General features: G+C 41.4%; 1 protein-coding gene across 1 annotated transcript in view; it reads right to left on the bottom strand.

The window, feature by feature from the left end:
- BMPER (BMP binding endothelial regulator) overlaps positions 1 to 19,117 on the bottom strand; it is a gene marked incomplete at its 5' end in the record, with an annotated part of 307,337 nt that overhangs the window by 262,380 nt on the left and 25,840 nt on the right. The window contains one exon of the mRNA XM_019509034.1: positions 1,675 to 1,774. Coding sequence (XP_019364579.1) covers positions 1,675 to 1,774 — 100 coding nt within the window. The remainder of the gene's footprint in view (positions 1 to 1,674; positions 1,775 to 19,117) is intronic.

Genomic DNA, 19,117 nt, shown 5'->3' with positions numbered 1-19,117 from the left:
TGTTCCCACCACTGCGTACACGCCGGAAGGGCACGGGGGGAACAGGTGCCCCTGGATCTGCACGGGGGGGGCGGGGCAGGCGGCTGCTGCTGCAAGCTGGGGCCAGGGTGGGCCAGGCTGCACTAGGGATGGGCAGCAGTGGCAGCGCTGGGAGGGGAGTTATGTTTTAATATTTCTTCCAGGAGGGTGGTAAAATGTTTGCATTGGGTTTTGGATTCAGAAATCTCTAGCAATTTATCCCTTTCTATTCCCTGCTAAAAGGACCCTCTAATACCACCAGGGAACAGAAAAAAAGCAAAACCTGGCTGAATCAGAAATTCTTTACTTCATCAAGTGGGTACTTTTCAGCAGTCTTTCAACATGCTTATAATGTGTTCTAGCATATTATTTTACTAGGTCACTATAAAAAAGACACATTTTCTACTTAATTTAATTACATTTCTAATTCAGATAAGTGTTGTAATTCTGTAATGAACATGCTACCACAATTCATGTATCAGCCAAAAAAACTAGTTATTTAAGAATTAGTTCATTCTGTCTCTGAAGCACTGTCAAGATGGAAAGTGCTAGCTAAGAAATAATTGTATTGTTTGCAGTGCTGTACAGATCTCTTTTTTTTGAAAATGTATGTTAAACTATTATCAGATTCATGTAGCATCCAGCAAATCAGTACATTACTTTTGTTTAAGTGCATATGGAAAAAGGGTTATAGTGATTTTCTGTGTTGCTGTTCATGTCTTATCCCTATTCACCACGTGGGATGGAGGTAGTTTCCTTGGCGTTTTGAACAGATATTGAGCAGTAGCTATAGCTTCTGTGCTACTTGCTTAACTGCCCTTTAGGTTATCTTCATTAAACAGATAAGGCTTACTTGTCTGAAAGCAAGTTGAAAAAGCATCCGCATATGTATACACTACGGGAAGGAGACAAAAAATTTCCATTCAGTCAGAAACTTCCAAGATCAGAGGTGTGAAATACGAAATCTCTGTCAAACTGGGCAAAAAGCATAGGGGATCATATGAGTGCTTGGACCTGTTATCAGCTTGCTTTTGATTGAGCAGCTTCTTATGGAGGCAGTGGTAGTAGTCAGGTGTGAGTTAACAAACAACAAAACATATGCAGAAATCAACTTCTGCAACAGAGAATGGAGAACTCATTCAGATGAAGCAAGGAATTATTTGGGAGACAGACTGGGAATGCAGCAAGCCTGGATAATAAGGTATCTCCCTTTAGCAGTAAGCACAATTCATCCTCTGATGGAAAATTTAGCAGTTCTGCCAAACATTTGGAATCTGTTCCACTAAGTCTACTAAGCTTTTATTTCCATCTGGTTCAGAGTTCTTAGGTTCACACTTGCATCCTTCCTTCTTGGAATAATAAGATTATAATTTCAAAAGAATAGAGTAATACTGCAATAATGAAGTAGATAAAATAGATTTAAAGCTTCTGTGATAACTTGGAAACTAACACATTCAGATGTTCTTTTTTGATTACATATCTCTTTATAACCTGTATGTTCTCTTCAAATCAATAATTATTAACTGATATCAGGCCTCGATTATATATTGTAAGCCACCACTGCAAAGCTTTTGATTTCACTCTACACCGAGCAAACTAAATTAAAAGACATGAGAAAATGAGAGAGAGAGAAAAAATAGATGAAGAGAACTGCACCTTTGCATCGCTCGCAGCAGGCTCCTCTCTGCTTAACGACTAGGGCACACTCCTTGGAAAGCGTTGGGCACTTCTCTCGTTTGCATGTCACTTCTTTATTCTAGACAAAAAAGGCAAAAGGTGTTAAAAGCAAAAGTAAACATTGATCTCTGTTTCTTGCCACTCAAAAGGCAAAATACAGAGTTAACAAGTCACAACTTCCTTTCTTGTGATTCAAAATAATTTTCTCTCCTTGTAGAAACAGACATTCTTCTTTATGGTAAACATAAAGCAGACGAGAGGAGGGGACGGAATCATGACTTTCAAAGGACATCTAACCTAGATAAAATGATGCCAAAGGAAATGTATTACTTTTTTGTGCAGTGCAAAAAAGATAATATTTGTATAAACTGTATTTCAGGCTAGGAGAATCCCTGGTCCAAGCCTTCCTTGTGGGAATAAAAATATTTGTGCATGATTGTACTACAGTCCTAAAGAGAACAGTAAATTAAAATGCAACAGTCTAACGCTCCAACCCAAATAATGGCAAAGTTGGTCTTGAATGGATTTAGTTTTTTAAAAAAATGAAATCTAAATGCCATGTGAGGAGATATTAATGAAAAGTTCATGGCATAAGGATAGCTGTCTGATAATAGGCCCATTTCAACATGAAAGGCAGGAATGGATGGGCTTTCCTTATTATTCTGTTGTGGTTCTTTTGAATGTGTTTTACTGTAAGCCACCTGGACCCTTCTTGGGAAGGATGGCATAAAAATCTAATGAATATATACATAAATAAAAACATTAAGAGCATTGCCATTTGCTGTCATTTTTTAAATGGTAGGAGTTTAAATATACAAAATACTGCACTCGCATCATAATAAATTTAACAACATGCTCAACTGCTTTGATGAACAGATGTGGGATCACATACATGATTAAATGATTTCCTGTATCTCAGTTTTGACACAGGTGCATTTACTTGTGATTGCAGGTTTATCTGAAGACCTCCCAGGAAAGAGATTTTTTTGGCTGTTGAGAATGAATCATAATGAAGGTTGCCTAACTGGGAGAGTTTTAGCAACAATAAAAATCCATCAAATGGGGGTGCATTTCGATAGGGCTATGAGGTTAATCACTGTTCACGTGGTTGTCATATAAGCTATTTAATACAGAATATGCAAAGCAGGAATTACAAGCAATGAATAATTCTTATCGAATAAGAAACAGATCCAAAAAAGCACTCCAGTGCCAAAAGTGAAACTTTCACAGAATTGAGACATCCGTGCAGTCCACAAAATCACTGCAAACAATTTAAGCTCCTAAAAGACCAGAAGTGCCAATGCCCTAGCCAGTGAAACTGCTTAGGTCATAAACAGGTATTTATTTCTAGAAGTAGCAATTTCTGAAAAAAATTCCACTGCTAGAAATCTTTCCAGGAGCAGTACAGGTGTTCAGCCTGCAGCCACCCCATCTTGCTGGGTCTCTGCATCTTCCCCAGACCAGGGAGAGTCTTCCCTGAGCCTTCCCCAGAACAAAGACCTCTGGTCTGGGGAACAGGTGGGGGCACTGTTTTCTGGCCTGCTCCTGGTCTTTGGAGCAGGGACAGACATTCAAAAACTCTGAGCCTGAATTGATTCAATCTTTTCATGTTAGTCTAACCTGGCTAGGCTGAACCAGTTTGTAACCATGCAGATATCCCCTCTGGACAGCAGAAATGCAGGCATGTGCCTGCAGTGGCTCAGGCTGGAAGCTGGGATGCACTAGAGCAGGCCTCCCTTCCCTTCCAAAATGCTGAGCTGAAGGAAGGCATGGCCGGGCCCTGGCAGGAAGCTCCCCCCACCCGTCGCTGCTCCTGACCAGCAAGGAGTTGCACAGCATTTAGTTACACAGCAGGGAGTTACACAGGGAGTAGTAACACAGCATTTAGCACCCCATCAAGCAAACAAAAGCCTCTCTCATTAGTTCAAGCTCTCCTTAAACAACTTTTTCCATGGAAGAAATGGAGGGACATTACCAGCTGACCTATTGATTAGCTCCAAAATGCCTGTCCTGTCTGCTTTACACAGACACCTCTCAGCATTAGCTAGCATACCACATACTGGCTACAGTCTCTGCCATGGAAAAGGGGAGGGGGGGATCCCTGCTTGAGCAGGAAGTGGTGAGGTGGCTGGGGCAAGCGGAAGCAGACAGACACTGCTGTGGCTGCAGTCTCTGCCAGAGCTTCAACTAGGGAGCAGAGGGCCAGCCCTGCTCTGAAGCAAACCTCCACCCCCCACCCCCAGGGCTGCAAAGAACCTTGGATGCTGGACTGTGGTTTAAATTAAATCAGGAAGGGGTCTGGGACAGACATTGCATAAACCAATTTGACCCAAATCAGTTAAGTCTGATACTACATTCAGCCAGGTTTATCTCAAACCAGTTTCAGCCATTTTCAAACTGGCTTATGTACACTGGACATCCGTTCTGTTACAGATTTAAACCGGTTTCTGATCACTTAAACCAATTTATGTATAATGTCTGTCCCTAGCCCAGGAGTGGAGTGGAGGCAGCAGCAACGCAAAGCCCCCAGCCCATTCCCCAAACTAGGCAGTCTCTGATGCTTTGCTCCTCTCCCATACCTGGAGGGAAGCAGCATACAGGTGTTCATTCTTGTGAGAGAAAATCTCTTCCAGGGGAAATATTCCAGGTGTCATTCTCCCAGATGGGACATGTTTCCTCAAGGTGAAATTGAATGAACACTTGTACATTTCTAGTTTCTACTGGGAGAACAGCAATTGTCACAATAGAAACATAATGCCTGTACATGGACTTAGATACGTGAAGTATTTCCCCTGCTGTTGCCCAAAACTCTCACCATCTCAACCAAACAGTTTAGTGTCTCTTTGACACTGACATTTGTTTGGGCATCACAAACCAGGAATCCCTTCAAACTCCAAGGGGCTCAATCTGGTAAGCATGCCTAAAACCCACATACAGCACTGAGTTTAGCACCCAGGGCAGCACAGACTGCCACTTCCCTCTAAAACACGGCCAGAAGAGGACACAATGGTGATGTTACCTGCCTTTTTTCAAATAGCCTAGTGATTAAGGTGCTTGCTGGGAAATGAGAGACCTAGATTCAATATTATCTTCAGCCTGTGAAAGGTTCAAACCCATATCTCTCATCTTCCATAAGAATGCCCTAAACACTAGCTTACAGGTTAGGGTGCTTAGGGTAGGCAAGGGCACTCTTCACCTTCCTGCTGCTGCTGTGCCACTACGCATAAAGAAATACAGGACTCATGGGCTGGTGACAGACATTACACATAAACCAGTTTAAGTGATCCGAAACTGGTTGAAACCTGTAACAGAACAGATGTTCAGTGCATATAAACCAGTTAGAAAATGGTTGAAACCAGGTTGCAATAAACCTGGTTGAATGTGGTATCAAACTTAACTGATTTGGCTCAAACCGGTTTATGCAATATCTGTCCCAGACCCCTTGTTGGTTTAAGATAAACCAAACACCCTCAGCATCCTGGCATGCTCTCTGGGCTGGGCAGGGGTTTCTGCTTCACAGTAGGGTTGGCCCCTCCCCTCTGCTCCCAGGGCAGAGCTCCTCCAGCACAGACTTGCAGTCACAGCAGGGTCTGCTGGATTCCCTGTGCCCCCTTTCCCCTCCCCTTTCACCACTTCCTGCCTAAGCAGGGAGCCGTTCCTCCCCTCTCCCACAGCATGGACCATAGCCAGCATGTGGTATGCTAGCTAGTGCTGTATAAGGCTGTGGCAGAGACTGCAGATGCAGCAGGGTCTCTTGGCTTCTCCCTGCCCTACCCAGTGGAGTACTGATGGAGGGTGGGGTAGTAGGGGGGCCATGGCCCCTGGGTGCTGGCCTGGGGAGAGGGGGGCACCAACCAGAGAGGCCAGGACACCTCCCACATTTTGTGTGTGACCCACCCGCCCACCTAGCAGGTTGTGGACTTCTTTTGCCATTCTGGCTGGAAATTCTGGCCGCTGCCCCTCCCCCTGCACCCAGTGTGCTGCACTGCTAATTCTCCTACAGAAGTGCCATGGGGCAGGAGGCAGGGCCCTGCAGAGGCTGATTTGCCTAGGGATCCACAACCTGCTCAGATCATCTGGGGCTGCGCAAATGCAGGCACTGGTCCCCAGGCGTTGGAGACTCACAGTATGCCACTGGCCCAACCCCCGCATTGTGCTCAAGCAAGAAATCCCTCCCCCTCCTTCCCTCCCATCTCCCACAGCATGGACCCCAGCCCGACAGACCCTAGGCATGTGGTGTGCTAGCTAATGCCAAGAGGTGTGTGTCTCTCCAACTTCATTGGCACAGGCAGGCAGACAGAAAAGGGCTTTTGGAGCTAATCAACAGGTAACCCTGGTAAGCTGTTTAAGAGGAGTTGAAGTAATGGGAGAGAGCCTATTGTTTTGCTAATCGGGTGATAAAGACTCTTATCAGCTCTGGGCTACCTTGCTCACCTGTCAGTTTGCTGCAGACAGTCTGACAAGCAGGGAGGGAGATTGAAGAGCTCTGTATCATCAACAGCACTCCCCACCCCACCTTGCCTCAGAGTGCCAGTGGGGAAAAGTCTGGGATGGTGCAGGCAAACCTCCCTAATGACAAAGTCCTGCCAGGGCCTGGCCATGCCCCCCTCAGCTCAACTCTACACAAGGGAAGAGAGTGCTTCCTCAGTCCAGAGAGAATGTCTGTCCAGCTTCCAACTGGTTCAGCCTAGCCAGGTTAAACTAACCTGCCAAGGTTGAATCAATTTGGTCTCAGGCTTTTTGAATGTCTGCTTCTAGCCATGGGGGAAGAGAAAGTAAGAAAGAGGGAACCTGGATCAGTAGCCAAATGATGTGGTTACTAGCCTTAGAGAATTGAGCTCTGAGTTCAGATCCCTGCTTGTGGCCTTATTTCAGATATAGCATATACACAGGTATATATATACACAGGCAGTCCTCAACTTAAGACTTTCGAGTTACAATGCATGTGCGTAATGTGTTCTATCTGAGAAATCTCATTTTAAAAGTGGGCAGCCACTTTCTGCACAGACTAAAATTTTCTGAGAGTCTTAAAATGTGTTCCTATGAACTGCACATTTCAGTACTCTTGTTGCAAAATGGCAGAGGAATGGATAGCTATGGAGAAGTCTGCACCCCCAAGGAAACATAACCTTCCAGATGCAAATGTTGAAAAGCATTTCTAGCAAATATTGTTATCTACCTACCCACCCATCCAGCCTTAGTCAGGAGGCTGTTGTACTTTACCTCCTGCTCCAAAAACACTCCAAAATTATTAAACTGCCCAATAGAATAAAATGATTCCATAATTATTCTGGCACCTTCTTAAAAGAAGTGACCAAGGTGAAGGATGGTGCAGAATATATTAACAAGAACTAATGAAGGAATGCACAGAACCCTTAACCAAATTAATAGCATCTTCTAACCCATCAGCGTTCGCCTGTGATGTCAACCACTCTGATTAACCTCAGATCTTGCTCAGGGTAGAAAACACACACACTTCTTTTCAAAGTAAACTTTTGCTACTTGAAATTCCTGTCTTAAAATTCCTCAGAAGTGAGCTCCACCTATAATTACAAGTGCAGTTCATTAAGTGACACAGATAGCCATTTACCAGATGTTAGCATCCACCTCGGTAGATCCTGTGACTTAATTAGAGACCAAAAAATTAAAGGGGTAGAAAAAATGTAAATCATAAAACTAAGAGGCTCTGCACTTCAGCCCTTTACATTTGCTTCCTGTGGCCATACTCAAACTGCTTGTGAAAAACTAATCTATCTTTATGACTAAAGCCTTTTAAATTTTAAAAATCCCACACCTTCATTCTTCTCACAGTTATCACCTGGTATGACGGAGAATATAAAGATTTTGACTCTTACCAGTCTAAATTAAAAAACAACCTTTCTGAAGTCAATGTGAAACCAATCAACAGCAATCAAGCCCTAAAGTTGTCAGCAGACATGCGGTTTTAGTCACAAAATAACAATATAAAACTGACAGGCCAGATTTACTGTGAGTCTCTCACTGTTTTGCAGCCATGCAAGTGTGGCAAAGCTGCTATAAATCTGGTTTAACTTCCCAGTTAAATGAGCATATGTTAGTTTGGCCAAATTGGTGCAAAGTAGCCAGAATGCATTAGTGAAACTGGTTCTTGATCAGTACATAAGATAACAGAAGTAACACCACTGACCCAGAAACCCTTGGCAACAGTGTCTGCTGCCTGGGAACCCTGAGACAAATCTGAGGTCCCTATTTTAAATGATTTAGGCAACATTTTGTTTTGTTTAATGGGAATTTGCCAAAAAATAAAGCCTCATCATTCTCATTCCCATATGAAAATGCAATGCCAGAGTTTGAAGTGAAGAAAATCTCTGCAATGCTGCAAGGTATCCCTGGAAAGTTTCTTTTTTAATTGCTCCATTAGTGGAAGTGAGGAGGAGAGGATTTGTTCTCAGATATGTTAGTCTAACCTGCCTAGATTGAATCAGTTTGCAACTGCACAGACATTTCCTCTGGACTGAGAAAGTGCAGGCACATGCCTGTGATGGCTCAGGCTAGAATCTGGGGGGGTGCTAGAGCAGCCCTCCCTTCCCTTCTACAGCTCTGAGTTGAGGGGGGGCATGGCCAGACCCCAGCAGGACCTTTGATAAGGGAGGGGTTTAAACCCACACCCTGCCTACAGTCCCAGGCTGTTCCCCACTTGCTGCTCAAGGGAAGCGAGTGTTGCCAGACTGCAGCCCCTGGCTAGCACTCTAAGGCAAAGGGGGAGTGGGGTGCAGTGCATGCATCTCTTGATGATACTGAGCTTTTCAATCTCCCCCTCCCTGCTTCTTCATTTTGTCTTCAAACCTCACAGGTGAGGGAGACAGCACGGGTCTGATAACACCGTGTTTATCAGCCTATCAACAGAACAAAAACCTTTCTCATTAGTTCAAGCACTTCTTAAACAGCTTTTTCCAAGGAAGCAATGGAGGGACATTACCAGCTGATCTTTTGATTAGCTCCAAAAAGCCCTAAACAGACACTGTCCTGTCTGTCTATCCCAGTGAATTGGACACACACACACACTGACACCTCTCAGTGTTAGCTAGCAAACCACATGCCTAGGGTCCATAGGGCTGAGGTCCATACTGTGGGAGAGAGGAGGGAGGGAAGGGGGAGAACCCTGCTTAAGCAGTGAGCAGCAAGCAGCGAGGGGCAGATGGGGCAGACGGAAGCCAGGTAGACCCTGCTATGCCTACAGTCTCTGCTGGAGCTCTGGCTAGGGAGCAGAGGGGCAGGGCCAGCCCTGTTCTCTGGAGCAGACAGCACAGCCTAGCCCAGCCCAGCATCTGGGATGCTGGGAGACTCTGGTTTAACTTAAACCAGGAGGGGGTCTGGCACAGACATTGCATAAACCAGTTTGACCCAAATCAGTTAAGTCTGACAGTATATTCAGCCAGGTTTATCTTAAACCAGTTTCAGACATTTTGAAACTGGTTTATGTGCACTGAACTTATGTTCTGTTACAGGTTTAAACCAGTTTCTCATCACTTAAACTGGTTTATGTGTAATGTTTGTCCCTAGGCAAAAGGGTAACCCCAACATGGAATTCTACATAGTCATTTTTCTAAATTCCTCCTTAGGGGTAGTATGAATAACATAGCATATGCTATTTCAGCTTTTATGTCAAGATTTTTCAGTTCACAGAGAAGAGCAAAGCAACATAGACATCAAAATACTATGAGACAAACCTATGTCAAATTTATCTTAGGCATTATTATTTTTAATAATGACAATAATATAGCATACTGTTGGCCATATGAAGCAAAATAAAAAACTATTCCTCACAGGTTAAAACAGACAAGGTCAACAAAGGGAGGGAGATAGGATGGTCAATTTATTATATCTACCTTACAAACCAATAAGCAGAGACACAAAATGATTCAGGGTCTGAGCCAAAAAAGGAAGTAGGTGTCAAAATGGGAACTTAGGCAGAATTTAGGAACCTAAGTCCACATGGAAATGCTGAAAGCTTCTGTATAGCAGCACTTAGCCCTGGAAGCAGTTAAAAACCCCCTTTCACCCTGGTTTTTTATCTCAAAATTACCCAGGTGCATAAAATTTTGTTTCTAGACATGAACAGAAGTGGTATGGTCTTTACAGAGCTGAGCACTAAGCCCAAACAGGATCCAGACATTTAGCATTTCCCTGCAATAAGTTCTCAAGTATCTAAACCTTCATTTATGAAAAAGGCAACATTTTAAAATCAAATTGTAACTCTTGGTATTGTATAACAAACATCCCTTCGAAAGCTTTGAAAGTAACACAACACTTAAGTTTGATAGAATAGTTATTGTAACTTGTTAGTATTGTATATTCTTTTTAAAACTATTTAATACAGTGTTGCATCATTACTCTTCATTTTGATACAATAACTTGTAACTGTTTCACTTATCTAGTGAATTCAGCTCTCCTAACTGCTTCTGCAGGTGCTTTCCAAAGGGATTCACAAATAGACACAGGTGCTTCCCTGCAGTCCTGAGACATCTGAGCTCTGAAGAAAAACAAGGTGTGAGACCTGCCTCTCTCCTCTACATTGCTCTAAGCAGCTCCCACGAGATGGAGGTTGTGAATGTTATTGCAACATGCCTAATCTCCCCCAGCACTGTGCAGGTAACTGAGGTGCTGGGGTTCTAGATTTCACTACTGGGACCAGAGGCCTACAAGTAGGATAGAGTTAGGATTCAGAATGGCCTTGATAACCTGGAGAAATGGTCTGAAATCAATTGAATTAAATTTAAATCAGGACAAATGCAAAGCCCTGTGCTTAGAACAGGAAAATTGCATGCACAAATATAGATTGAGGAACAAGTGGCTAGGCTGGCATACTGCAGAAAAGGATCTGAGGTTTACAGTGGGCCATAACCTGAATATGAGCCAGCAGTGTGCTTTTGTTGCCAAATGGGTAAACAACATACTGGGTTATATTAACAAGAATGTCACTTGCAAAACAAAGTGATTCTTCCCTTCTATTTAGCAGTGGTAAGACCTCACCTAGAGTACTGTGTCCAGTTTTGGAACTTCACTTCAAAAGATGTGGACAAATTAGAAAGAGTCCAACAGAGAGAGACAAAAAGGATTAGAGGCCTGAGAAACATGAGGAAAGGCTGAGAGGACCAGGGTTATTCAGTCTGGAGAAGAGACAACTGTGGGGAATTTGATAACAATCTTCAAGTACCTGAAGATTGGTTATATAGAGAATGGAAACAGACTGTTTTCTATAGTTAAGTACAGATAGACAAAAAGCCTGAGGCTGAATAGATTCAACCTTCACAGGTTGGTCTAAGCTGCCTAAATTGAACCAATAAGCAAGTGAACAGTCATTTGCTTTTGATTCCAGAAATGCAGCCACATGCCTAGAGTGGCCTAGGCCAGAAGTTGAGGACCACTAGAATATGTCTTCCTGCTCTGCCAGAGCAGAAAGTTTGGACCAAGGCTAGCTCGCCCACCCTGTGAGGAAGGTTTGTGGGCAGAGGTGCTAAGCACACTGGGAGACTGTGAGTTAACTTGAATTTGGTGGAGATCTGGGACAGAAGTTCAATAAGCCAATTAAACTTAAATCAGTTCAGTCTGATACTACATCCATCCAGGTTTATCTTAAACTGGTTTTGGCCATTTTGAAAGTAGCTTATGTGCACTGAACTTCTATTTTGTTACAGATTTGAACCAGTTTCCGATCACTTATACCAGTTTATGTGTAATTTCTGTCCCTAGCCTATGGACACAAAAAATAGAACAAGGAGCAACAGTTTTGAATTGCAGCAAGGAATATTTACGTTGGATAAACCTCTCTCATTCTGGTGGTGTTTAAGCGTTGGAACAGGCTACTCAGAGAGGTTGTGGAATCTCCATCTTCTGAAGTTTTTAAGAGCAGGTTAGACAGGCAATTGACAGATGGTTCAGTCAGGGATGATCCTGCCTTAACAAAGGGGTTGCATTAGATGACCTCCTGGGTTCCTTCCAACCCACATATTCTATGATTACTTAGAAGGCATTGCAATGCTTAGAGTTGCATCACCTAAGTCTCATTCTCAATCATACCCCAAGAGGTTTGCTCAAGGTTAGACAGGAGATGTATTGCAGATCTCCTGAAAACAATATGTTAACAACAAAGTCACCCTTGCTTTCTGTATTAACAGGCATAATTCCACTCAAGTTCATAGAGCTGTATTTGATTCTTTGAAGACTGATTTTTCCTTTAAAGTACCTATGAATATACTGCTGGTTCCTTCTAGAAGGTACATCTTGGGAAATCTCAGGGCCAGAAAAACTCAATACGATGGAAGAAGTTAGTATTTTGCAGTTCATATACAGTGCAGTAGATAAAGCTGGTAAATCATTGTTTAATCTGTTGTAGTCTAGTGTTACAATGCAGATATTCTATGGTCTGTGGTTTGCAGAAGTAAGAAGATAAAACATTACCAAACAAGGAGCAATTGTTGGGTTTTTTTACATCTTCTTCCAAACCATTGCTTTTAACATGGATCACCAGTCTGCTTTTTTAAAATTTCCTTTTTTCCTCTTAACTCAATTTTCAGAGATGGAGTGCTGCATAGAAGCAATTGAGTCAAATACACTTTAATAAATAGCACGTGCTTTGCTTCCAAATAAAGTCCCACCTAGTTATCATAACATTTCATTACTTGTCCCAACCACACATTTAAGGAGCTGTTAACCAGCAGCATGAAAGAGAGCTGTATTACCAAATCTCCATCTGTGTTTTCAGTGTTTCAGAAGTTGCTGAAAGTTTTCAGATTCTTTGATATTGCTGTTCTTAAGAGAGAACCTCTTATACAGCAATATTCAGAAGCCAGTAGTTATAGGAAGGTGGGAGATTTTTTTTTCCTTTTTTCTTTTTGTTAAAAGGACATGCACTCTGGCACCAAGAAGTACAAAAGAGACACATGGCTCATAAATACATAAACCATTTGCTAAATTGGAAACCTGGGAGTCAGTCAAAATGCATTAATGGGATCCCAAGATTCACAATAAATAACTTATAATTATAGTGCTGCACAATTGTTATTTTAAACAGATGGTTTATAGATTCACATCTGGGATTTTTTTTTTATTTAGTACTCACACAAAAAAGGATAAAATATAGTTAGATCCCAGCTAAGCTTTTTTTATTAGTGCAGAAAAAATACTGAACAACACTGTCCCATCTAATGTAGCTATCTTGTGGCTATTCAGCAAAGACACATAAGTTTCATGCTTGGGTTCCCAGCCTCATATAGAAATTAGAACTTAGGGAAATGTTAGAGTCACATTCATGTTTTATCCTATTTCAGTTGAAGAATTATATCTTTAAATATGTTGATCTGAATGTATTATTTGGAGCCCACTTTTTTCACCTCTCTCAGATTTGCCAGTGAAGTTCTCATCTTTAAAGACAGTGCAGAGGTGATGTCAATTAATATATTAAAAAAGTTGATGAAAGGCAATTTTGGCATTAGAATGTCACATTCCCCTTTCCAGAGCCTCTTCTTAGCACAGCTTGTTCAATATATTAATTTATTGTTTTACCTTCCATTAGAAAACTCTGTGTATAATACCCCATTCAAGTGATAATATACATCCAGGGCAACAGTCTGAAGCTCATGTGGTACAATAAAATAAAATACCAACATAAAAAGAAACAAGAAAAAATTGAATGTTTAGCTGAGACTTTGCACAGGACTCATGCCAAACCACAGTTTAAACAGCAGTCAAATTTCTAGAGGGTTCTCTGTTGGGTCTCTGTTGTTTCACACATCATCCACTAGGAGGTTCTGTCTTTATCCTGGATTTGGCTAAGAAATTTAAAAGATCAGGAAACCTCACTTTTTGGGGTTTCAATCTGAGTGACCCAGGTTACAAATTACTATATTCTGAGCCCATTGTTTTACTATTAGCTGCAGGGATAGACTTGACTGTAAAGTTCATGCAGATGCTGATCCTCAAAGGGAAGTTTCCACTGTGAAATTATACTTGGAAATTTTTTATTAATGGTTTTTTTTGGAAGTTACACTATAGTATCCTAATATCCTGTAAAGCTTAACTATTCACAATATGCCTCTTCATTGAGCACAATCAATATTACCTAAATTTTAATCAAAATAAAATGTATGTACATAGAAAGAAGGAAAGAAACATAAATGACAAGAGAAAGTTATTGAGATGAGGTAGCACTGTGCACTGAAATCACAGGGCCCCATTTTGCACACACTTCCTATCAGGCACCATTTAGGGTAGTCCCACTATTGCATTTGTAAGATACGCTCTTTACCTTCGGGCAGTAATTTCAATGGGATTATAACAGAGTATAAAGTTAAGGATATGTTTACAGTTTTACAATAGTAGGTGTGCCCAAGTGCATACAGCCATCCTCCCCAATGATGCCGCACATACTACTGACAGCCCTCAGACAGGAAAGAAAAACATCTGTGAAAAAACTTTGTATGGAATTTCCACAAAGGTCTGTGTGACCTGGGCGCTTCTGAAAATCCCACCTTGATCTCTTTGCACTATGAATTGATACTTAGTATTCACTGTTTAGTCCTGTAACTACAATTAGCAAGGCTCATACAAACAAGAAGTCCCCACTGAGTTCAGTTGGACTAGCTGGAGTTCAGTTGGACTAGTTTCTTGGCATGAGTTAGGATTGGAGAGAAGGCTCTGAAGGTGTTGGGGTAGGATAAAGTACTGACAAAAGACATGTCAAGAGAAAATTCTCACTGCTGACCAAGTAAAGTAACTTTTACTGTTTCCCCTCAAATATCCCTCTAATTCTATTTAGTAAATAAGAACTCAAAATAAAAATGTTTTGTTTTAACGTATAAAAAGGCTGGTTTGGTGCACATTGGAAAACACTTCCCTGTGAAACAATGACATTTTTTCTGCAAAATATTGCAACATTAAGAAACATGCTTACCTTTATGCACACATGGGGTCCAATTAACTTTAAGATATGTCCTTAACTTTGATGCCACTACTCACATAAGTAACGCATATGCCTAAATGTTTGCAGGAGACAGATGATAATATTTCTTCCTGAATCATAAATGTTGATTCAATTCTTGCACAAAAAGTGGTCTCTCTCTCATATGAGGCTAGACCCACATTGACTGAACACATAATACAATAGTTTCTCCCTATCTTCTTTATTTTCATTATTGAGATTCATACGCCCCCAGTGCCCAAATCAAATAGACCCTCCTGACACTGAGAAGAGCTAGTGATACAATTCTCTGTAATGGCATCCTGCCAATAACAGCTCCCTTCAGAATTTCAGTTCTCCTCCCAAGGAAGCACAATTAAAAACAACAGGCCAAGTTTGCTGAAAGATGACACCAAATTTCACTTGCAAATGTGTCCTCCCCACCACAACCAGAAACACGTTAGTACCTACAAGCAGCTTAGTGCTCAACATGCACAACTCCCCTAGACCAATCATATTTTTTTTTCCCACAGTGTGCCTGATGATGTTACCCAGCTTGAGGAAACTGACCCCTGTGGTCAGTTGCAGTCCTGATTTTCCTTGACAGCTTCCCAGTGTCTTGCTACTGCAGGATAAGGAGAAGCTTTGCTGTTGTTGTTGTTGTTACTATAGGTGCTGGAGAGCAAGTTCCCATTCTGCTAAGTACCATACAAAGAGCAGCTCCCAAGGAGTCTGCCGTCAATGATACACAGAAGAGACAGAGATAAAATGATTTGCCTTGAGTCACACAAAAAGTCAGTAACAGAAACAGAAAAAAAACCCGGATCTCTGGGCTAGGGATAGACATTCAAAAAGCCTGAGCCTGAATTGATTCAATCTTTGCAGGTTAGTCTAATCGGGCTAGGATAAATCACTTTGTAACTGTACAGACATCCCAAACATGCAGGCACATGCCTGCAGTGACTCAGGTTAGAAGCCAAAGGCCACTAAAGCAGCCCTCCCTTCCATTCCACACAGCTAAGCTAAGTGCGGTATGGCCAGGCCCCAGCAGGATTAGGGAGGGGCTGTCCCCTTCCTTGATAACAGAGCATTTATCAGCTCTGTTATCAGCATTTATCACCCCATCAGAAAACAAACAGACTCTCTCATTAGTTCACGCTCTTCTTAAACAATGAAGGAACAGAGGGACATTACCAAATGAACTACTGATTAGCTCCAAAAAGCCCTAAACTGACTGCTGTCTGTCCCAGCACAGACCATAGCCAGCATGTGGTCTGTTAGCAAATGCTGAGGTGTCTGTGTAAGGCAGAGGGAACAGGGGATCCCTGCTTAGCAGGGAGTGATGAGGGGAGGGGGAAAGGAGGAATAAGCCGGGCAGATGCTGCTGTACCTGCAAGTCTCTGCCACAGCTGCAGCCAGGAAGCAGAGGGGAGGGGCCATCCCTGCTGTGGAACAGAGAGCCCCACCCATCTCAGACAGCATACTGGGATGCTGTGGGAGCCTAGTTTAACTTAAACCAGCAAGGGGTTTGGGACAGATATTGCATAAACCGGTTTGAGCCAAATCAGTTAAGTCTGATACTACATTCAACCAGGTTTATCTCAAACTGGTTTCAGCCATTTTCAAACTGGTTTATGTGCACTGAGCATCTGTTCCGCTACAGGTTTAAACCAGTTTCTGATCACTTAAATCAGTTTGTGTGTAATGTCTGTCCCTAGCCCTGATGGCCTGGCTAGAAACAAACAAGACCCTAACACTTCTCCCTTAAGCTTTTAAATGTATTTGAGCATTTTTACACATGCTCCGGGGGGGTGGGGGGAGGTGCAGGAAGGCACTTTAATTAGTGAGTCGTGCTAATTAAGAGCACCTGAGTGTCATGTGTATCAGAGTCCACCATGCTGAAAAATGTTGGCAGGGTACTTTGAACTAAAGCTTATTGAGCAAGCATTAGTTCAAAATGTCCCACCTCCATTTTTCATCTTGGGGATGATGATACATATGATGCTAGAGTGCATTGATTTCTGTGCTCTGCTCTGATGTGCTGGATTTCCAGCACGTGGGAGCTGACTCCCTGCAAGTCTATAGGAGCCCTTTGAGATCAGGATTTGGCCCAATACAATCAAAGACCAACTCTTTACCATTCACAAGAAAAATTATTCCTGTCACTAAAAGATATGATCTCAGGCTTCTAATACAAACATAACAGCATATTCAGTAACACAAAAGATTACACATAAACTGGGGCAGCAGACCGGACTCTAGGGATGAAGTCACAGTCCTTGTGGGAAGCAGACCTTTAAACGTCTTTATTTGTTTGCACTTATAAAATTCTCAGCTACAAGTTTCCTTGAATATAATTTTTGTGTATGTATAAACGTTTCATAGCTCTATTTAAACCTGTGACTTCTAAAGAACTTTATAAAATATGGAATAGCTGTTGACCAATGCTTAATCCTGTGCAACTGAGCAGTCAGTGAGACAAATAGAACTTATGTCAAACAGGATATTTCTCATTTTAAATTTAAGCCAGCAAATATAGAATATTGTACTTTCCCATCATACTATCTTCTGGACTGCAGTGCTTGACTATCCTGATTTCTCTAAAACTATCATTGTTTCAGGCAGAAAGTGTGTATCTATAGCACAAAACATGGCTGGCTGAACTAAAATTGCTTTGAAATTAATTTACAAAAAATTATGGCAACCCTTACTGTAGGCATGCTTAACCCTTCCTCAAAATAATCTTTGATATTTGCATCAATAAATTACCAAACTAAACAAAATTAATTAAGCAAAGATTAAACTGCTTGCTTTATTCAATCTTTTCAAAGCAATCATAAGGCAATATAAGTGTTCAAATTCACACCAAGCTAAAGTCTCATTTCCATTCTATCTTTGAATTTTTCTATTAATTCAGAAGCATCAGCAGAGACCTTTAACAACTCTCTTCTGTGTTCTCTTTCTCTGCTTCATCTTGATCCCACTGCCAATGTTCTGTAAATATCTTTGAGCTGTCAGTTAAAGTACAATCCTGAAAATATGGAAGACTTTGAGATATGTATCAACATCTGAGTCCTCAAATTAAAGGTTCCCATTTTATGACGATGCTAAACACTTCCAGGTATAGACATTACATTTCTTTGGGTATAAGTGATTGGAAACCGGTCTATACCTGTAACAGAAGAGAAGTTCGGCACACATAGACTGGTTTAAAAATGGTGGAACCCAATCTAAGATTCTCCACCCCCCACCTCCACAACCACCAAAAGGCTAATGTGTATTTTGTTCACTATCAGTCTAAACTATGCCACTTATAGAAAACCATGTAACTTAAATCGAACCTGCCTTGGGCTTTTTGAATGTCTGTACCTAGCCTCAATTCCAGTTTGATGTTCCTATATCAAGTGGGTAGCCCTTCATTTGTCTTTTGCTCTTGTAATTTGTGTGGCTTTACTGGACATTTATTTAAAATAGTTACGTTAAACAAAGCTTTCATAAGAACTGTTTGATCTTATTTTAATGAACCAAATATATTGTCCAAACAATGACTTACCAGTCATTGTATCCAAGGGCACTCTGTATTGCTTATAATACCTGAGGTCTGCTTAGTCAGTCTTTACACTGGAGATTTAGATAGCAGCAAGTATTCCCTTTTTGGGCTTTCAGAAGGACTGAGCTTGTAGTAAAAACCCTGAACAAAGCAGTCCTTGAAGCCATATAGTTTTTAAATGGTTTACAAAGCCCATTGGGCCTCCTAGCTTATTTTGCAACAAGTCATATCCCATGAAGAAATTCACTTCTGTACAACACAAAAACAGAGTTAGATTAAAGAAAAAGAAAGAAAAAAGCAAGACCCCCTGCTGATCTGTCTGGCCAGAATCATGTCTTTTACTGCCCATATCCTCCAAAGAAACGATGTTCTGATGATATATGACCCTAATATATCATGAAATGACAGTGTTCTCATGATAGTGTATCCTTAAAAACATGATGCATGCCAGAAGAAGCAACAGGGGATCTGTGATGGGGTTTCTTTCTTTTTTTGGTCTACAACTTAAAATTTACACACACAAAAAATCTCAAAAGTGCTTATCTTTTTTGTTTCAGGAGAACTCTGCCCCCTCCCCCTCAAAATCTAGAGGAGGCCTAAATGTTTTTCAACAGGTAGATTGTGGTACTGATTTAAAACAGAATGGCATCAAAGACGTTCTTCATTTAGTTTAAACAGGTTTTGAAATAGAACCAAAATGCATGAGGAACAACAACCAAATAAAAATAGTAGCCCTAAAGAAAGTAGCAACAGTCTGTTTTCCATTAAAAAATTATCTGAGCAAGAGGCCTCCACACACTGCTGTTTTAATGTATTTGCAACTGAGCTAATGATGACCCAACTTCTGTTTTCTTGTTTAATTTTGCCTATGTTACACAGGGGTAAGTAATACCAAATGCAAAAAAAAAAAAAAAAAAAAAAAAAAAAAAAAAAAA

This window comes from Gavialis gangeticus, unplaced genomic scaffold (genome assembly GCF_001723915.1).
Source record: "Gavialis gangeticus isolate Ggan-Ray unplaced genomic scaffold, GavGan_comp1, whole genome shotgun sequence".
Taxonomy (NCBI): domain Eukaryota; kingdom Metazoa; phylum Chordata; order Crocodylia; family Gavialidae; genus Gavialis; species Gavialis gangeticus.
The sequence above is the reverse complement of the archived record's forward strand: the minus strand, read 5'-3'. Positions and strand labels throughout refer to the sequence as shown.